This window comes from Stenella coeruleoalba, assembly GCF_951394435.1.
Source record: "Stenella coeruleoalba genome assembly, chromosome: 17".
Classification (NCBI taxonomy): Eukaryota; Metazoa; Chordata; class Mammalia; order Artiodactyla; family Delphinidae; genus Stenella; species Stenella coeruleoalba.
In genome coordinates, this window is record NC_137163.1 from 76,124,003 (window position 1) to 76,142,245 (window position 18,243).

Genomic DNA, 18,243 nt, shown 5'->3' on the forward strand with positions numbered 1-18,243 from the left:
TGAGAATCCACAGCAGAAATGTTGTAACAAATTCACGTGTCATGGGGCACAAAGGATGCAGTGAGGCACTGAGAGATGGGCAGCTGGAATAAAGACCTGCTTCCTTCCTAGTGGGGCTCGGGGCCCAAGCGGTCCATGGTCGGTCACATACTGCGCACACCGGTACAGTGTTTGTTATCTCAAATCACATAGACCTACGACCACAATAACTTCCAACTCTAGGTTTACGAAATGATACACCCATGCTCATAGCAGAGTTATTTACAAAAGCTAAAAGGAGGAAACAATCCAAACACACTGTGATGAATGGATAAACAAAATGTGGTCTATACATACAACAGAATATTATTCAGCCTTAAAAAGGAGGAAAATTCTGACGGATGCCACAACATGGATGAACCTTGAAGACATGACGCTACGTGACAAAAGCCAGCCACTAAAGGACAGATACCGCTTGATCCCACTTAGGCGGGATTCCTGGAGTCGTCAAACTCATAGAGACAGAATGCAGAATGGTGACTACCAGACGCTGGGAGGAGGAGGGATGGGAGTTCCATGTTTGATGGGCACAGTTTCAGTTTGGGATGAAGGAAAGTTCTGGAAATGGATGGAGGTGATGGTTGCACAACAGTGTGAAGGTACTTAGTGCTACTGAACTGAACACTTTAATGGTTAAGATGATAAATTCTGGGCTATGTATATTTTTTCACAATAAAAAAAAATCAACAGAAACACCCAGGACAACTACTTTACAGAGGCTCTAACAGTAAAGAAACGTCCAAGATGCCGTGAAAACATACCTTTATTTTGAAACCTCTGTCCTGGTAAAAGCTGAGAGTCTGCAACCTACGAGAGAATATTTGTTAGAAACATACATTTTTATGTTTAGCTTTTGACACTTACATTCGTGTTGAATGTTGCATCATTTCCTAACAGAAGCGAATGGGGTTTAGATTTGTTAATTCATTAAGCCAGAAAGGAGCACCGACGAGCAGTGCTGTGGAGCTGCGTCCTGACCTCCGCAGCCCAGGGAACGGCTTTTCCTTCTCCAGCGGCCACGGGCCTGGCGGCAGGAAATGACCAGGGCTCTGGCCAGTGGCTGCGAGCTGCTGACCCAATCAGCACCCTCCCTCTGATTTGGTACCAGACCCCTAATATTATTGGGGGAGGCAACGTGCTCAGCTAAATGGTGATGCTTTCTGATTCTCTAGCATTCTATGCAGATGCGGAAGGAGTTTATCTGCAAGCAGGTCGTGTGGGGCTTTGGGCCTGATTCTCGTATCCCCTGGCCCTCTTCTTTCTGCCTAGAAGAAGGTGACGAACGGGGGTCTCAGCAATATGGAAACCAGTCACCAGAGGCAGCAGAGAAAAAGATAGAGAGGGGCCCTGGGGGTCACCTGGGGCCCTGGTGACCTTGTGGAACGGCCACCGGCCCGGGACTGCGAATCTTCACAACTCCCAGACTTGTCTTAAAAACTGCAGTCAGGGCTCGGTCTCTAGCAGCTGAGAACAAGTGCTAACAGATCCAAGCTTCCTGTGGCCGACCCTGATTCTGTTATGGGGACAGATGGCATCCCTGTTATTGTAGTTGAGAGATGAATTATCAGGAAGGGTCTGGTGGCACAAAGCCCACCTCAATCATCTTTTAAATCAAATCCCTTTTTCGCTCAGTGACCGTGGGGAGGATGTGTAAAGATCTCTTGAGCCTCTTGTAGAGAAGGTACCGTCAGAGGCTTACACCCACAAATCATGTTTCTCCTTGATTAAAGTGATCTGGTGGAATGCGGACCAAAACAGTTTGTACTGAAACTTAAATTTCTGATGAAAGTCAGCCCATAATATCTCCGGGGGTGGGGGGCATTACGTTCTTCTGGTATCAGAAAATCTTGGGTCCATATTATCCTTCAATGTTGATTTCAAGAAGCTTTACACTGATTTTTAAACTCCTTTAGATGTGCAAAATTAGGATGCATGATCAACTTTCAATGAGTTATTAGAGGAAACAAGATGAGAAACGGATTAAATCATTTTGAAAGCAGCAAGCGATTTTCAAATATCAAAGAGTCCTTAATTGACAAATGTTTTAACACACTTTTTATGAGACAAAAACACGTGTATGGAGCTCATCTATCATCACTCTTTTTCTTTAAAATGTCTTTTCCTTAGAGTGTTGTTGAAGTTGCATCAGTTCAGCCTTGATGTCACACCACACCTCCTGCAATCTGTCCAGGGGTGGATTTTGGGCACGTCTGGCCGGAGCTGAGTGTTATCTATGGAATAAGGCCAACTGTCTGGTTCATAAACAAGGGCATCTGTAACCACAGAAGGCACAAGGAAGCGCTCCCGGTGTGTGGGACGGAACTGAGAGGCTTCAAACATGTTTACTACTTCTGCTTTCTAACTTAACTTTTAACCTCCTTTACTCTTAAGAAGAGGGAAAACGGTGCATAAGTTCGCACTGTTTTCCTTTGCTTTTCTGAATACAGGACATCTTCTTTCATCACGTAAGAAAAATGGGGGTTTTAAAGCATGTAAAATCTATAGCACATGATACCAGAAAAAGCCAGATCCTTTTTATGAGAACTTTGAAGTCTATAATAAGAAAACTATTTGTGAGTCCAATTCCTGTATCATTTCACTGTCTATTGGTCATATTTCCATAGACTAGTTCCACAGCTATACCTATTTATGTGATGTTTTTAAATATTACATTTATATATTTATGATCACTAAATTATTAAAGTTATCAATAATCTTATACCTTTTGAGTTTCTATATATAAAATTACAGTGTTAATGTATCTGTCTAGAAATATCAAGTATGGTAATTAATAGCATAATGTATTCACTCTTCATCTCCACTTCTTTTTTTTTTTTTTTTTTTTTTGCGGTACGCGGGCCTCTCACTATCGCGGCCTCTCCGTTGCGGAGCACAGGCTCCGGACGCGCAGGCTCAGCGGCCACGGCTCACGGGCCCAGCCGCTCCGCGGCATGTGAGATCCTCCCGGACCGGGGCACGAACCCGTGTCCCCTGCATCGGCAAGCGGACTCTCAACCACTGCGCCACCAGGGAAGCCCTCCACTTCTTTTTAAGAAGGCCAACAGTGACTGATCAATTTCAATGGTGACATGTGACTTTGGCACACGTCAACCTGCAGTATAATGGGGAATGAGGGGGAGAGGGCTGGCAGAGAGGGCGTGACAACAATAACATACTTCTGGAATGCCAAGGCATTCAGAAACATGTCAGATTAGAGAAACTATGAAAACTCTTAATGAAGGCATTTGGGCTCACATGGAATAAGCTACCTCCAGCTTAAATGCTGAGGAATTCCATAAAAACCAGGCAATGGGAGATATACATACATACATATAGTGAGTGAATAGATGGAGAGGATATAAAATCTGAAATAAAGTGCATTTAAGATTGTAATTATCCAAAACTCTGTTCCTCTCTCCCTGAAATGCGGCCTTAGTCCTTCATTTGCCAAGCATTTCTCAGATGCATCCAACAGCACATCACTCATATAAAAATGTCGGTACAGACATCTGTGTGAGGCTAGAAGGCAGAATTAGTTGTGCGTTTTTTAAAAAAACAGTCTTTTAATCCTTTGTAATAAGTCATGACAACTTCAGTGTTTGTACTATTTTGAATTAATTAAAGAACAACGAGATGGGATAAAGTATGATACACCAAAGGGCCTGTTTTGGCTTCTGACTTGAATCCAGCATTTCCTTCTAGTCTCACTACCTATCCTAAGTCACACCAGCTCAGATACATATCTTTATATATAAAGAGTGGGTCTTCACACCAGGGATAGGAAAGGTGATTATCTCCACACATAAGAAGGTGACCAAAGCCCCCTTTATTGTACATTAAGTGGCCCGGTTATCCTGAAAATATTTATAAGCTCTTTAAAGGATTAAGTTACAAAGCATATCAAAAATTATTGGAGGCCCAAGTAATTGACATGATTTCTTTTTTTTTTTTTTTTTGCATGCACATGGTACAGATTTGGTGTTTAAGTTACGCAGCCATGCTTTGATCCTGCTGTGGGAATGCTCCCCTGAGACTATCTACTTACTGGCCTTTGCTGTTTATTGGACGTTGGATCTCTCACATAAATAGTTCGGTCAGTATTACGTACTGGTTGAGTCTTCAAATCTATTCCATCGTCTTTCAGATTGTCTTTCCTTTTTGATTTTATACATCCCATAGTTCCTGTTGGAATACAAAAGCCATGGCATTGTTTTACCATTCCAGAACTGGCTTCAAGACACCAAAATCTCTCCATTAACGAAGAGTTAAAAAAATACGCTTTTATTCGTCATTGCGGATGGTTTAACAAACTCAAAGGTGGATACTGTTCACAAACTGGCTGCTTGTTCATGCATTTGTTCATTCATTCATTCAAAAACTATTTATTGAGCATCAGTTTTATGTCAGCAAGATATAATTCCTGCCCTAAAGACACTCATATTCTTGCGGCAAAGATGGGTGAATTAAAATTACAATACAATGTGGCAAGTCAATGACAGAGGCTGCACGGGACATAGGAAAAGACATTGCGCTCAGGCAAGAGGAAAAGGATGTGGGCAGGGAAGTGTCATGAAGGAAATGCTCTGTGAGTCAAAATGGGAGTGATGTCAGCCAGGCGGCAAAGTCAGTAAAGGGATTCCAGGAAAAAGGAACTTCACATGCAAAGTATTGGCCCTGAGATAACAAGGTCCCTTCAGGGAACTAGTTCAAGCTGACCCCTTAAGGGAACTAGTTCAAGTCGAGCCCTTCAGGGAGCTAGTTCAAGCTGACCCCTTAAGGGAACTAGTTCAGGTTGAGCCCTTCAGGGAACTAGTTCAAGCTGGCCCCTTCAGGGAACAAGGAGGGAAGTCCGGGAGTTGGGCTGGAGAGGGAGGCAAAGCTGAAGACAAATGTCGCGTGCAAGGTGAAGTGAGGGGACCTGGGGCTTCAGAGGCAAGCGTGAGTAAGAGGCAGAGGGCACAGAATCTGGCTCTAACCAAAAGCGGCTTGGGGCCTGGGGCAATGGAGGTGGGCTTCACCGAGACTGGAAATCATAGAGGAGGCACAGGTACGGAGAAAAGAGGCTTGCAGGAACACCCAAACCATCACATCCTGTACGCCTCTCGGTGAGACTAGTGAGCCTGGAAACCAGGAGAGATGTCCGAGCCAGAGGCACAAAAGGGTACCATCAGCAAGCCTAAGGCTTCAGGGAAGAATCCCGACAGGGGCGGGCGGGGGGGGGGGGGCTTGTGCGGGCAACCAGACAGGCAGAGTCACCCCTCTAAATGCTACACTCTTACTCGTCTATTCAGTTAACACTAGGATGTGCAGAGCGCCACCCAAAGCATCCAAAGATGATTTTAAAACTGAAATCGGATATGAATATTGCCGTACAGTACAGCCTCATGGTCAAATTTATACATTGAAAACAAAACAAAATCTGTTATGAGCTCCATTAGAAGGTCTTAGAGGGCAGCGTTCCCAAACGTGAAGGCACACCAGAATCGTCGAGGCTCCCAGAACAGATTCCCTGGACACAGTCCAGGAAGTTCTCCTGGGCCCGGGGAGGGGGGTGAGGGGCGGGTGCTCCCCAGTGGTCTGTGCCATTCTGAAACACTGCCAAGGCGGACCCCTGCCTAGAACTTTAGAGGACGATAGACGGATGGTTCCGCGTGGGGAAGGCGGGCGGTGGGAATTCGGAATACCTCCTGTTGTACAGAGAAACCTCAGGGGCTCTTCTCTGAACTGTCATCCTCTCTGCATTGTCGCCCTAGCTCATCCTGCGTTTGGTCCTGCAGGCTTCCAGGAGGTCTGCGACCTTCACCTTGTTTATCATTTCATTGGTTGACGTAGGAAGCCTCTAAGGACAGTCACACCCCTTTCTGAAACTAGCGAGCTGTAGTTCCCAAAATAAAGGGGAAGCAAGTACTCCTCTGACTCAAAATAGGACAGTTTTTTGTTTTTTTTTTTTCATTTGCTAAAGCTTCTGAAATGGAGATGGGTTTTCTAGTGGATCTGTAAATAAACAGGGGAGTTCTTTTCGGACCAGTCCCACCCTCATCCTCCAAAGAAGCTGTGTTTAAATCATCCGCATTAAAACGGTGATGCCTGAAAGAGGGAACTCGGTAGCGGAAAAGGCCACCCCGCGCGGACCCCCGATTGCGCCCCGAGCTGCGAGAGGAAGAGTCCGGCGGATCCCCGGGACGCACGCGCGCCCGGCCCGGGCAGCCCGGCTTTCCCCGCGCCCGCTTTTCCACTCTCTTTTTTCCAGATCTGGACCCAAATGTTACCTCCCCAACAGGTCTTCCCAGCCACCCTACTGAAAAGGTCACCCCTCTGCCCACTCCTCACGCTTTACTGCCATGTGCCTGCTCAGAGCAGGTGCTCCGAGGGTTCACGGAAGGAATGGAGGGACCAACAAGCACTCGGGGCTTCCAGCATGCTCATCCCAACCACTCCTGCTCAAGGTGGGCGAGGAAAAGGAAAGGAGACGCCCCCGCCCTGGCCGTTGTGTTTTTATTAGAGACAGAGGGACAGAGACCTCTAGCACTAACTTCTAGTTTATAGGAAACACAGAGGTTAGAGGAACAAAACGATCAGACAAATCCACGATGTGCCAGAAGCTGGGCGCCTCAAAAAGGACAGGGGAGGGCTTCCCTGGTGGCGCAGTGGTTGAGAGTCCGCCTGCCGATGCAGGGGACACGGGTTCGTGCCCCGGTCCGGGAAGATCCCACACGCCGCGGAGCGGCTGGGCCCGTGAGCCATGGCACTGGGCCTGCACGTCCGGAGCCTGTGCTCCGCAACGGGAAAGGCCACAACAGTGAGAGGCCCGCATACCGCAAAAAAAAAAAAAAAAAGGACAAGGGAGGAGAAGGGGCGGAGCTCTATCTTGAATGAGCTCTGAATGAATGGGGGTGAGGGGGGAGGACACGTGGCTGGATCCTTGGGGAAACCTGAATACGTGAGAACGTGATCATGGGCAACTGCGCGCTTTAAAGGCATGATGACGGTACTGCGGTCACGCAGGAGAAGGTCCACATCAGAGGAGAGCGCGCAAGGCGGGTAGGGATGCAAGCTCAGGGTATCTGCAACTTCCAACACTTCCGCCAAAATGAAAAAGAGAAAGAGGGCCAGGGAAACAAGAGGAGGGGACAGATGTGGCAAAACAGTAAAAAAAAAAAAAAAAAAAAAAATTAGTGAATCTAGGTGAGGGTATTCTTTCTTTTCTGTAGATTCGAAATTTTCAAACTAAAAAGTCGGATAAGGGAGAAAATAGGAGGATGGTACGAACAACTTTATGAAAAAAATTTTTTTCCAAAATATTAGGAACCCCTGTAGTGTGTATGTGTGCGCGCACACGTCTGCGTGTGAAGGCAGGAGATGAGATTAGAAAAGAGCTTTGTGGGTCTTCGTTACAGCGCGCAGAGCGAGGAATCGGTGACCCAGACCTCTGAAGGGGTGATGGCGATTGTCCGAGGGCCCGCTCCGTGGGAAGAAAGACGGAGAATGAAGATAAAAAGCAGGTGGATGTGTGAGGAGGTGATATAATCTGCAGATTATCGTTTATTTACGCTTATGTCATGATTTCCCCTCCCCCATCACATGGATAATTGAGAACCAGAAGTACGTACTGTAGAGGAAGACCCTAACCCACTAGCACTGAGCTTTGAGTTTGGGTCCCTGCAATTCAAACACTCCAGCAAAAAAGCTCAGAGAGCATCTTGCTGCGTCAGGGGATACACACCACCAGCTCACACCAGGTCCTCAATTCTTTTCACTGTACAAAGGTACCAGAAAAGCACAAAACACATGCACTCCCAACAAAAACTGAGAGCACAGTTATGTGTTTGCAGGTGACAGGAGCTACGCTTTACAATGATTCACACCTTAGTATTTTTCAATTGAACATTTGTAATTTTCTGAGCATCTCATTTAATCCTCGAAGAAACCCCATGACCCAGGTATTATTAACCCCACTTTACAGAGGAGTAAACTGAGCCTTGCAGAGATTAAATGGCTGGCCTAAAGTCATTGCACAAGTGAATGGTGGACTCACATAGTTTTAGCCTAAAGTCTGTGCTTTTTCTTTTTTTTTTAATTACCATGTTGCCAAACAATGGCTATTTTGAAACAGGCATTTTATCTCCTTATTAATAATACTAAAGAGATTGTTGTTATAGCCTCTTCTTTCTCAAAAGGATCTGAAATGCTTTTACAAAAAGTGAGTTTAATAAACTGGAAACAGAGAACTCGAGGCAAGGAGCAGAGGAGGATGCAAATGCGGAAGCAGGTGGGCACCAGCTTTGCGGGGTAGCAGGCTTCCTGGCAGGAGGAACCAGAGGAAAGCCCGCATCATCGTGCTTACACCAGGGAAAGGGGAAGCAGACCTGCCTTACCAGACGGGGCGGCCCCGGCATGAAATTCTAAAGTCGTGTATGAGGGGCTTTACATAAAGTGCTGTGGACGATGTAGAGGACAACGTCTTCAATTTTTTTGTTTGTTTGTTTAACAGTAAATGAAGGCACATTTTACATGTGGAGACTTTGAGTTACTCATAATAACACCTGAGTGTCTGACATGCAAATACAACCCTGGGATGTTCACACATAAGCCCGAGTAGGTGATCTAGTGAGACAGAGACAGTGGGCAACCCTCTGTCACAAAGGGAATACGAACGAATGTTCATATCAGTCTTATTTATACTACAGAGACGAGGTGTCCATCAATAGGGGCGAGTCCATTGAATGAGACCAAACTGACATATTATGAGACTGAAGTGGGGTAAAAAGAGAGATTTGTATAATTTGGATGTTCTTGACCACCAATCATTATTGACTGAAAAAAAATCATATATATCAATCAATTTATATAACCAATCAGTATATACACATATATACGCACACACACATACCCATATATATTGAATGTCCACAGAAAAAAGCCTGAAAGGATACCCACTACTGTGTTGGTTGGGTTCTGAAGTCCACTGGTAAGGTGCACAATCGTATACAGAAATTTTCTCTTAAAAATTCCTAAGGAAGACACCACAATTTGCAAAATGTTTTGGAGTAAAGGACTGTGAAGTTGGATTGCTAAACTCAGATCCTGGGTCCCTCAATTATTAACTGTGTGAACCTGGGCAAGTGGCCTAACCTCTATGCTTCAGTTTCCTTCTGAAAAAATGGAGATAACTTCATCGAGCTCATTAGGTTGTTATGAGGATTAGATGAGTTAAATCAGTTAATATTTGTAAAGTGCTTAGAAGTATACTTAAAGCAGCACACAGTAAGAGCTAGATAGATCTTTGTTAACTACATAAATAAATGTGGTCCAAATGCCAGTCTTCCCTCCAACATTGGAAGAGAAACAATCCCATGATGAGAAGCACAAGGAAGCCCCACCTCACCCCAAACAGGGAACGGCAGAAGCACATCTCCCATCTCAGCCTCAGGCTGACACATGGGCCACTTGCATTTTCTCCCTCTGTGCCCCCTCCCCTCTTTGGGGCAAGGCACCCTATATGCCATGTTACTCCGCTGTCCACTTTTATAGCATGATGACCTGAATGTGTGTATTACTCTGTCATTAAGGAAGAGGCGAAGGAACTGTGTAGTGAAAGAGGTTCCTGGATTTGTATAATATACATTTTGGGTAATGTTTTGTTATCCATCGTAAGTTTCACAAGTTTAAAAGATATTCCATCATGTCTATTTCAACCTGAAGTCCATACAAATTCACCTCCCTCTCGGCTATACAAAGATTTTTAAATCACCGATTTCTCATATTCTGAGAGCTTAAAGAAATCAAAAACAGGAAATTGGACGCCACTTCCCCTATAAAATCGAATCCACGTTTTAACAGCTATTTCACACAATCCTAGACCTTAAAATTTAAAAACAAAGGTACTAGACTATAACCCCCGAGAACCTAAATTTCTTGCCTTTGCAAAGTGCTACAAAAGAAAGTGTTTTTGTTTTTATTTTTATTACGACTCACGCATTTTGTTTTTTGACGACTGATGCATTTTCTGCCTTTATCCTAGCAGCCAAAAAGAAATTTAAAACATTTTTTTTCCACTTCACTGCAACTTCCCAAGCTGAGTTCGTAAATTTGCATTGCGTTTTCCCAGCAGCAAGTGAATGACTCATCCACAGGCTCTGAAGTACCCATCCTGTCACCGCCCTTCTCTTGCCTGACCTTGCAACATCAAGCGGTCGTGTTCTGGAGTAACCAGAAACATCTCTAGGGTAGGAGACAGGCGGCGCGCGGGAAAAAAAGAGAAGGAGGTGGAATTGCTTGCTCTGAGCCTGGCACGGTGCATACCAGGATGCTACTCCGACAGATGGACCTGTGCCCGGTGATCAAAGGTCCCCGTTAAAGTGGACCTTGGCCCATCGGCCTTGAAGCTGCACTTCTATCCACCCAAGCCTCCTGCATGACTGTGGAGGGAGCTCATCTCCAAAGGAGTTTTCTGAGTTAGGGGGCCTAGAAAGAGACAGGAAGCCCCAAGGCCGTGGAGATGGGTGGTAACGATCCCCCAGACAAAAGTGGCCTTGAGCTTCCAAAGTAGGTTGAGTTGGTTCAAGGGTCGTTCACAGGGACTCGTCCTAAAACAGTTCTCATCCATGCAGTCTGCAACCAGTTGCATGACTCAAGAGATGTACTTCGCCCACCCAAAAAGAAACCCTTTAGACACCCTTTGATTGTTTTCCTTCTTACTTTACTTTCAAGGATGAGACTTTGGAGGCTTTTTTGGGGAAGCAAAGTCCACGGAGGAGTTGCGATGTTTCCTCCAAACTACTTATCAGAAAGGAAAGGGGTCAGAAAAGACTCACAGGTGTCCGTGGGAGGGCAGAAGAGGAGAGAGCGCCAGAATTAACTCCACGACCAATGCCATCAACTCCAACCTAAGTAGTTGTCTTTTTTTTTTTGTCAATTTTCCTAAATTCCTTTTGCAAGAGATAGAATTGAAAAGGGTATAGCCAGACTCTCTTTACTTAGGCAACTAAGGTTTTTGTGTCTTATAAACCATGGTAATCATTTTCATACATTCTTGATATTTTTCCTCAATAAAATCACCCAGAAAGCCATTGTCAACACAGTTGGAAAGCTGGTAACCCAGATCCACCTGGCTCCAGAGCCTGGCTTTCTTTTTTTTTTTTTTTTTTTAAAGGAATTTTGCCTTTTTTTAAAAAATTTTATTTATTTATTTTTGGCTGTGTTGGGTCTTCGTTTCTGTGTGAGGGCTTTCTCCAGCTGCGGCGAGCAGGGGCCACTCTTCATCACGGTGTGCGGGCCTCTCACTATCGCGCCCTCTCTTGTTGCGGAGCACGGGCTCCAGAGGCGCGGAGCCTGGCTTTCTTACTTGACCAGCCTCTACTATAAAGCCCTCCCTAAGGTCTAAATACCTTACGAAACAAGAACACTGTCTTGGGGCAACTAAGTCAACGTCATTTCGGTACTTGGCAATCCCCAGCTCCCAGTTCTCCTTGAGGTTCCATACCAAGAGCAAGGCTTTGACCACTTGGCCCACAGAGCTGCTCCTGTGGCGTGAATTTCACCTCCAGTCTGTGACTAAGTTTGAGCCATCGGGCTCCCCCTTGAAGGAAGGGCGATGTGATTTAAAAGAAGTACTCTTGATTTACAAGAATGAGAAACAGGAGTCTGAAGAGGAGAGCACTGGAAAGACTAGGACTGGTATTGAATCAGTGTCCAAGGGGGCAGCCACCCCCCATCCACGTTTTTTTTTAACTGAGCATCTCTGGCTTTCTTGCTTCTATGTCATTTCTTTATTACTATTTTTTTTTTTTTTTTTGCGGTACGCGGGCCTCTCACTGTTGTGGTCTCTCCTGTTGCGGAGCACAGGCTCCGGACGCGCAGGCTCAGCGGCCATGGCTCACGGGCCCAGCCGCTCCGCGGCATGTGGGATCTTCCCGGACCGGGGCACGAACCCGCGTCCCCCGCATCAGCAGGCGGACTCTCAACCACTGCGCCACCAGGAAAGCCCTCTTTATTACTATTATTATTATTTAATTAATTTTTATTGGAGTATAGCTGGTTTACAATGTTGTGTTAGTTTCAGGGGTACAGCAAAGTGTATCAGTTCTTCATATACATATATCCACTCTTTTTTAAATTCTTTTCCCATATGGGTCGTCACAGAGTATTGAGTAGAGTTCCCTGTGCTCTACAGTAGGTCCTTATTAGCTGTCTGTTTTATATATAGTAGTGTGTATACGTCAATCCCAATCTCCCAGTTTTTCCCTCCCCCCTTACTCCCTGGTAACTGTAAGTTTGTTTTCTATGTAGGAAACATCCACTTTTCCTATTAAGAACCAGCTGGGTAAGGGGGTGGGGTGGGAAGTGGCTTTAAGACTATCTAGATGGTTCCAGGTCCCCTCCCTGCTTTGGGTCTCCCACACGGTGGAGCATGAAGGAAAGGAGGTGTCAAGACAAGCCTCCCCTCACTCAGCCTGTTGAAGGTTTGAAGGAGATCCAGGTGTTTCCGACTGTCCTAATGTGATCCATTTGCTTGGGGGGCGGGTGTCAGTGTAACATTCCCCCCAGTCAGCAGTGCCGGTCCTATTAGCAGGCACACCAAGAACATGGAAAGAATCTATGGCTTCTCTCTCCCCAAGTAACACAAGAGAAACCTGCATCTACCTACATCTTGGAAAGGAGCAGAAGAAATGTGAAGGACCAAGCCCTTCTCTTAAAGGAATAGAGTCGTGATGGAAAAGGGACTATTTAAAATGGAAAAGATCTGAACCCACTTGGCAAACTGAAGGCCATTGTTCCACCTGCTGCTACTCAGAGCACTGGAGAGAGAAGAGTCAGACAATGTGAAGCTTGCTTTCTTGCTTTCTTTGCACAGCTGAATTGTAACTGTAAAGTCTGCATGCCTGCTACACACAAGATGCAGTAGGTTCTGGAATTAGATAGTGGTGACGGTTGTACAACTCATGGATACACTGAAGACCACTCAATTGCACACCTTAAAAGGGTAAATTGACGGTATCTGAAGTGTATCAATAAAAAATTAATTTTAAAAAGTTCCCCCCCAACCGGAAATGAGAGATCCACTGCAGTATGGCTGATTTCTTCTTCATTAACTTTTCTTTATGCCTTTGTGATCAAAATCTGATACATTTTAATTTATCTCGTGTTTGCTGATGTCTTTATCTGGTTTGAAACCATTTCTTTATTATGTGCTTTAAGACACAGGCACGGCTGCAGGAAGAGCCAGGGGTTAGGAATGAACTATAACATGAATGTGCAGCATAAAAATGTAAAGCTAACCTGACACGAAGATATTTTGAAATAATGATGCGTAAGTACAGCAACTTGACTGCGTTTATTAGAACTTTAATAAACCAGTACAGTTTTAATCTATAAAACATACTATACTATAAAACATACTATACTATTTATATATAAAACATATATACTATACAGTATTAGTATAAGTCCAGAAAAGAAGTGCAAGACAACTCCAGAGATAGATGAGGTTCAAACACTTGGAGGTTTGGCATCCAGGACAGAGAAAGTGGAAGAGTAACTCAGCTCTTGCCTGGAAGAGAGAGTGGAGAGGTCACGAGAAGTGCAGGGAAGTTAGGAGCTGGGACACCTGACTGCTGGGTCCAGCCTGGACTGTCCTATAATGAGTGACAAAACCACTCCCGTCTCTGGCCTCTAACCTCCTCACCATGAAATGAAATTGCTGGGCCTGGCGGGAGAGAGTAAGTGACAGTCTTCACCTTGACAACACTTATCAAGGTCTTTAAAATGTGTCCACTTCCCAACAAATCCTCACCTCCATAAATAAGTGATTTCTAAGAAAATGACTGGGCAGTTACACAAAGCTCTGTAGAAAAGGATTTTTATCGTGAGACTGTTTGTAATACCATCCAATTAGAAATAGACTTGCTTGACATGGAAGCGACCTAAATGTCCATCGACAGACAAATGGATAAAGAAGATGTGGTATGTGTAAACAATGGGCTACTACTCAGCCTTAAAAAAGAAGGAAATAATGTCACTTGCAGTATGGAGAGATGAGCATACTAAGTGGAGTAAGACAGAGAAAGACAAATAGCATATGATATCACTTATATGTGGAATCTTAAAAAATGATACAAATGAACTTATTTACAAAACAGAAACAGACTCACAGATTTAGAATACAAACTTGTGGTCACCAAAGGGGAAAGGTTGGGAGAAGATAAATTAGGAGTTTGGAAGTAACATATACACACTACTATTTATAAAACAGATAACCAACAAGGACCTACTGTACAGCACAGGGAACTATACTCAGTATTTTTTAATAAGTTATAATGGAAGAGAATGTAAAAAAAAAGAATATATGTATATATATATACATATATATATACACACCTGAAACTAACACAACATTGTAAACCAACTGTACTTCAATTAAAAGAAAGAAATTAAAAAAAGAAAAAATAGACTTGTTTGCCAAACAATAGGTCATTGGTTAAATAAATGTAGAACAGTTCTCGAAATTCATTTCACCCAAAGCCAGTTTTCTGAGGATTTTCATTTTACAAGATGATCAGTTTATCAAAATTTGTATCTTTTAACTCTTTGTGAGGTGTATATAATTTCATATTTGATGGGATGTTTTAACAGCTTAGTTTACTGACGGTTTGTGTTAGTTTTCATCAGCTTAAGGGTATAACAATTCTTATCAAATGTAATTGTTTTAAAAGCTTTTGAAGATTTCTATGATGCTTTTTTTTTTTAACATCTTTATTGGAGTATAATTGCTTTACAAGGGTGTGTTAGTTTCTGCTGTACAACAAAGTGAATCAGCTATACATATACATACATCCCCATATCCCCTCCCTCTTGCGTCTCCCTCCCACCCTCCCTAGCCCATCCCTCTAGGTGGTCACAAAGCACCGAGCTGATCTCCCTGTGCTATGCGGCTGCTTCCCACTAGCTATCTATCTTACATTTGGTAGTGTGTATATGTCAATGCTACTCTCTCACTTCGTCCCAGCTTACCTTTCCCCCTCCCCGTGTCCTCAAGTCTATTCTCTTTGTCTGCGTCTTTATTACTGTCCTGCCCCTAGGTTCATCAGAACCTTTTTTTTTTTTTTTTTAGATTCCATATATATGTGTTAGCGTACGGTATTGGTTTGTCTCTTTCTGACTTACTTTACTCTGTATGACAGACTCTAGGTCCATCTATGATGCTTTTTTAAGGAATGCTCTATTTTTAGAAACTAAGGATAGTTGAGTCTTCTTAGAACTATATTAGCCTTAGTTATTAGTAATTAGTAGCCTAATTATTAAGAATAATTATGAGATAACCGGAGAAATTTGATCATTTACTGAATATTTGATAACAGTAGGAATTATTGTTACGTTTAATAATGGTATCAAATTTATGTTGAAAAATGATTCTCTATCTTTTAGAAATGAAATTAAAATGTTTATGGATGTAATTTTAGAAATAGTAACTAGTAGCTTAAATGTAATATGAGATATGTTTGCTTCTGTAGTTTCCTAGTTCATTTCTTAACTTTATCTTTACGATTTTAGGATTTTAAGCTAATTTGCAAAAATTCTTTGACCCTAGTAACATGTTTTTGGTTATGTTTGAGGCTCAAGTCTTCTGCTTCTTTCTAGAAATTCCTCTACACACCTTCACTTCCTTTCCGCATCTCAAAGCTGTCCCGTCCTTTCATATCAAATGATTTTACAAACAGCGGACAGATCAACACAGCTTCATTTCTCCGTAGGATCCAGAGGTTTAGCAGCTATATGTGTTGGGAATGTTTGATCACTTCCAATTTCTTTCTGATGCTTCTAAATTTAAACCTAAACTTAAATTAAAATTGTAGTTTAATTGCACAACGCTCATACTTGATACGCCATTTGAAGAACTAGCAGGAGAACATTAAAAATGCATAAAGTTTCCTTAAAAAATAGAAATAATAGTCAAGTAGTTAAAAGAAACACATCTTCTGGTAAATTGAAACATTTGATAAATTCATCAAATTGGCCTTTAGGCAATTGGCCTTTGTAAAATTGATCTAGAAGATGATACCTCAACACGAAAGAGTACTAGTGGTCACTAAAATACTGTACATTATATTTGTTGACATAAAAAGATAGTCACAATATATTTAAGCTAAAAAACAATACATATAGCATAATACCATTTTTGTGAGGGGAAAAGATATAAATAGGCAGGAAAAGAGTCTAGGAAGAAAAATCCTAAAATATCACAATGTTCATCTACAGGTGATGGGGCTACAGGTATTTTGGGGTTTGCCCTTTTCATCTTCCTATCATATATATATCTGTGAATAGGAAATTATATATATACATTATATATGTTTGGATATATACAATTATATATATATACACATTTTATATACATATATATATAATTTCTTATTCACGGATATATATATATGTATACACACACACATCAGAGTCTGAAGGACCTTAGGTCCCATTATTATATAAGGGTAATTAATTACCCTTATTCTAAAATTTTAAAAGATGTTTTTCATTTTGTGTAACTTATATATATGTATATATAACACACACATATATACGTGTCTTTATTATATATATATGTATATATATAAAACGTAATACACACACACATACATAAACTTGTACAAAAATGGATAAAAATTTTAAGACAAGAGAATCTGAACCCATGGCCTAAGGTCCTTCAAGCCCTGTTAATCTGTGAGAGTAAAGAATCTGGGGAGGATGTAGCTGGAGCCGTCAACTTTGCTAAGATTGCTAGGAAAAGAAATGTCCATCATGAAGACGGTTACAGACCTCAGGAAAACGGCTCAGTGTCCAGGAGATGCAGCCAAGTGCGCTCTGGGTGGAAGCAAGGGCCTGCTGGCTGACTCAGGAGATAACAAGCACTCAGGTCCCCAGGTGTACAGAAGAGGCAGGTTCAGTTGATACCTACAAGCCCCCTTCTCTTTGACTCCAAGAAAGTTGGAAGGTCGTGCCCAGATCCATGATGGGAATGAGGTGAGGGGCAGGGAAGGAGCTGGTGAGGCTGGGGGAAGGCTAGGGGCTGAACTGTAAGAGAGGAGGCCAGGGTCCTGACGCTCTCATGACAACAAATACACCAAAGATGCAGTGACGCCCCCGGAATCGATGTGCACAAAGCCGATCCCCATTTGCATAACTCTTAGTTGAGCAACTTCGCACAGAGGAAGACACGGGGGATTGATGAAACAAGCAGGGGATTTTTGGTTTTGTTTCTCTTAAAAATAAAAGGGAACACTATGAAAACAAGATGAGCTCATGGAAACTTAGGTATCACAGGGAAAGGTATCATTCAAAGGACTAGAAGAGGAAATTCAAAGCAGCGTCTGAACTATGTACTACAACCCAAGAAGTGGAAGAAACATCAACTCTGTTTCTAGCTTCAGATTTTTATAATCAATGATCCAGCCACCTATCTTTAGAAGTATATAAAATGATATATTTAAATTTTACTTTAAGAGGTCAGTCAGGTTTACATAAATAGATTTAACAAAAAATAGAAACGATTATGAAATTGAGAAAAAGTGAAACTAAGCCCAAGACAGCGAAAAGAAGCTGAAGGTTATCTCGTACCATAAGTTTCTGCACAATTGTTAGATACAGACCACCAGTCTCCAGAAGTTTAGGTTTTCTAGAGGCTAAACCGAAGATGAAGACATGCCGTGGATACATCTGCTTCCCTGCAACGGGCTTTCTCAGCCTCAGTACTATTGACATTTTGAGTCAAAAAATTATTTGTTGTGAGGTTTGTCCAGTGCACTGTGGGGTAGTTAGCAGTATCCTTGGCTTCTACCCACAAGATACCAGGTATGACAACAGAAATGTCTCCAGACATTGCCAAATGTCCCCGATGAAAGCTGCGTGGCAGGAAACCTGATGTTTCAATTACTGGTAATGATCCTAAGTATAGATATTTTCTGTTGCAGAGTGGGGCAGAACAATATGCTTTGTCATCAGTGAAAGGTAGGTTTACTATTCCGTTATAAAATGTAAAGGGCATAGCCAGAACTCTTGTTCAATAGATGTCTGCCACTCTGCTTACACACACAGAAAGATACAGACTCACAAAGACACACGCACACAGACCTGGTGTTTGTCGGACTAGACCCAGAAACTTTCTATGAGAAAATCATCACCCTGACGCTATACTTAAATACAGACAAACTAGTC

General features: G+C 42.9%; 1 protein-coding gene across 4 annotated transcripts in view; it reads right to left on the reverse strand.

The window, feature by feature from the left end:
- Positions 1 to 18,243, reverse strand: part of LYN (LYN proto-oncogene, Src family tyrosine kinase) — a 112,674-nt gene that overhangs the window by 53,754 nt on the left and 40,677 nt on the right. Inside the window, exons 2-3 of one of the 4 annotated variants that reach the window (XM_079902368.1) lie at positions 4,085 to 4,221; positions 801 to 846 (exon numbers count right to left, since the gene is read on the reverse strand). In XM_079902368.1, the coding sequence (XP_079758494.1) occupies positions 801 to 846; positions 4,085 to 4,216 (178 nt within the window). In that variant the 5' untranslated portion in view covers positions 4,217 to 4,221. Of the gene's footprint in view, positions 1 to 800; positions 847 to 4,084; positions 4,592 to 18,243 lie in introns of those variants that run through there. The other 3 variants (XM_079902369.1, XM_079902367.1, XM_079902366.1) reach the window with 3 other exon arrangements.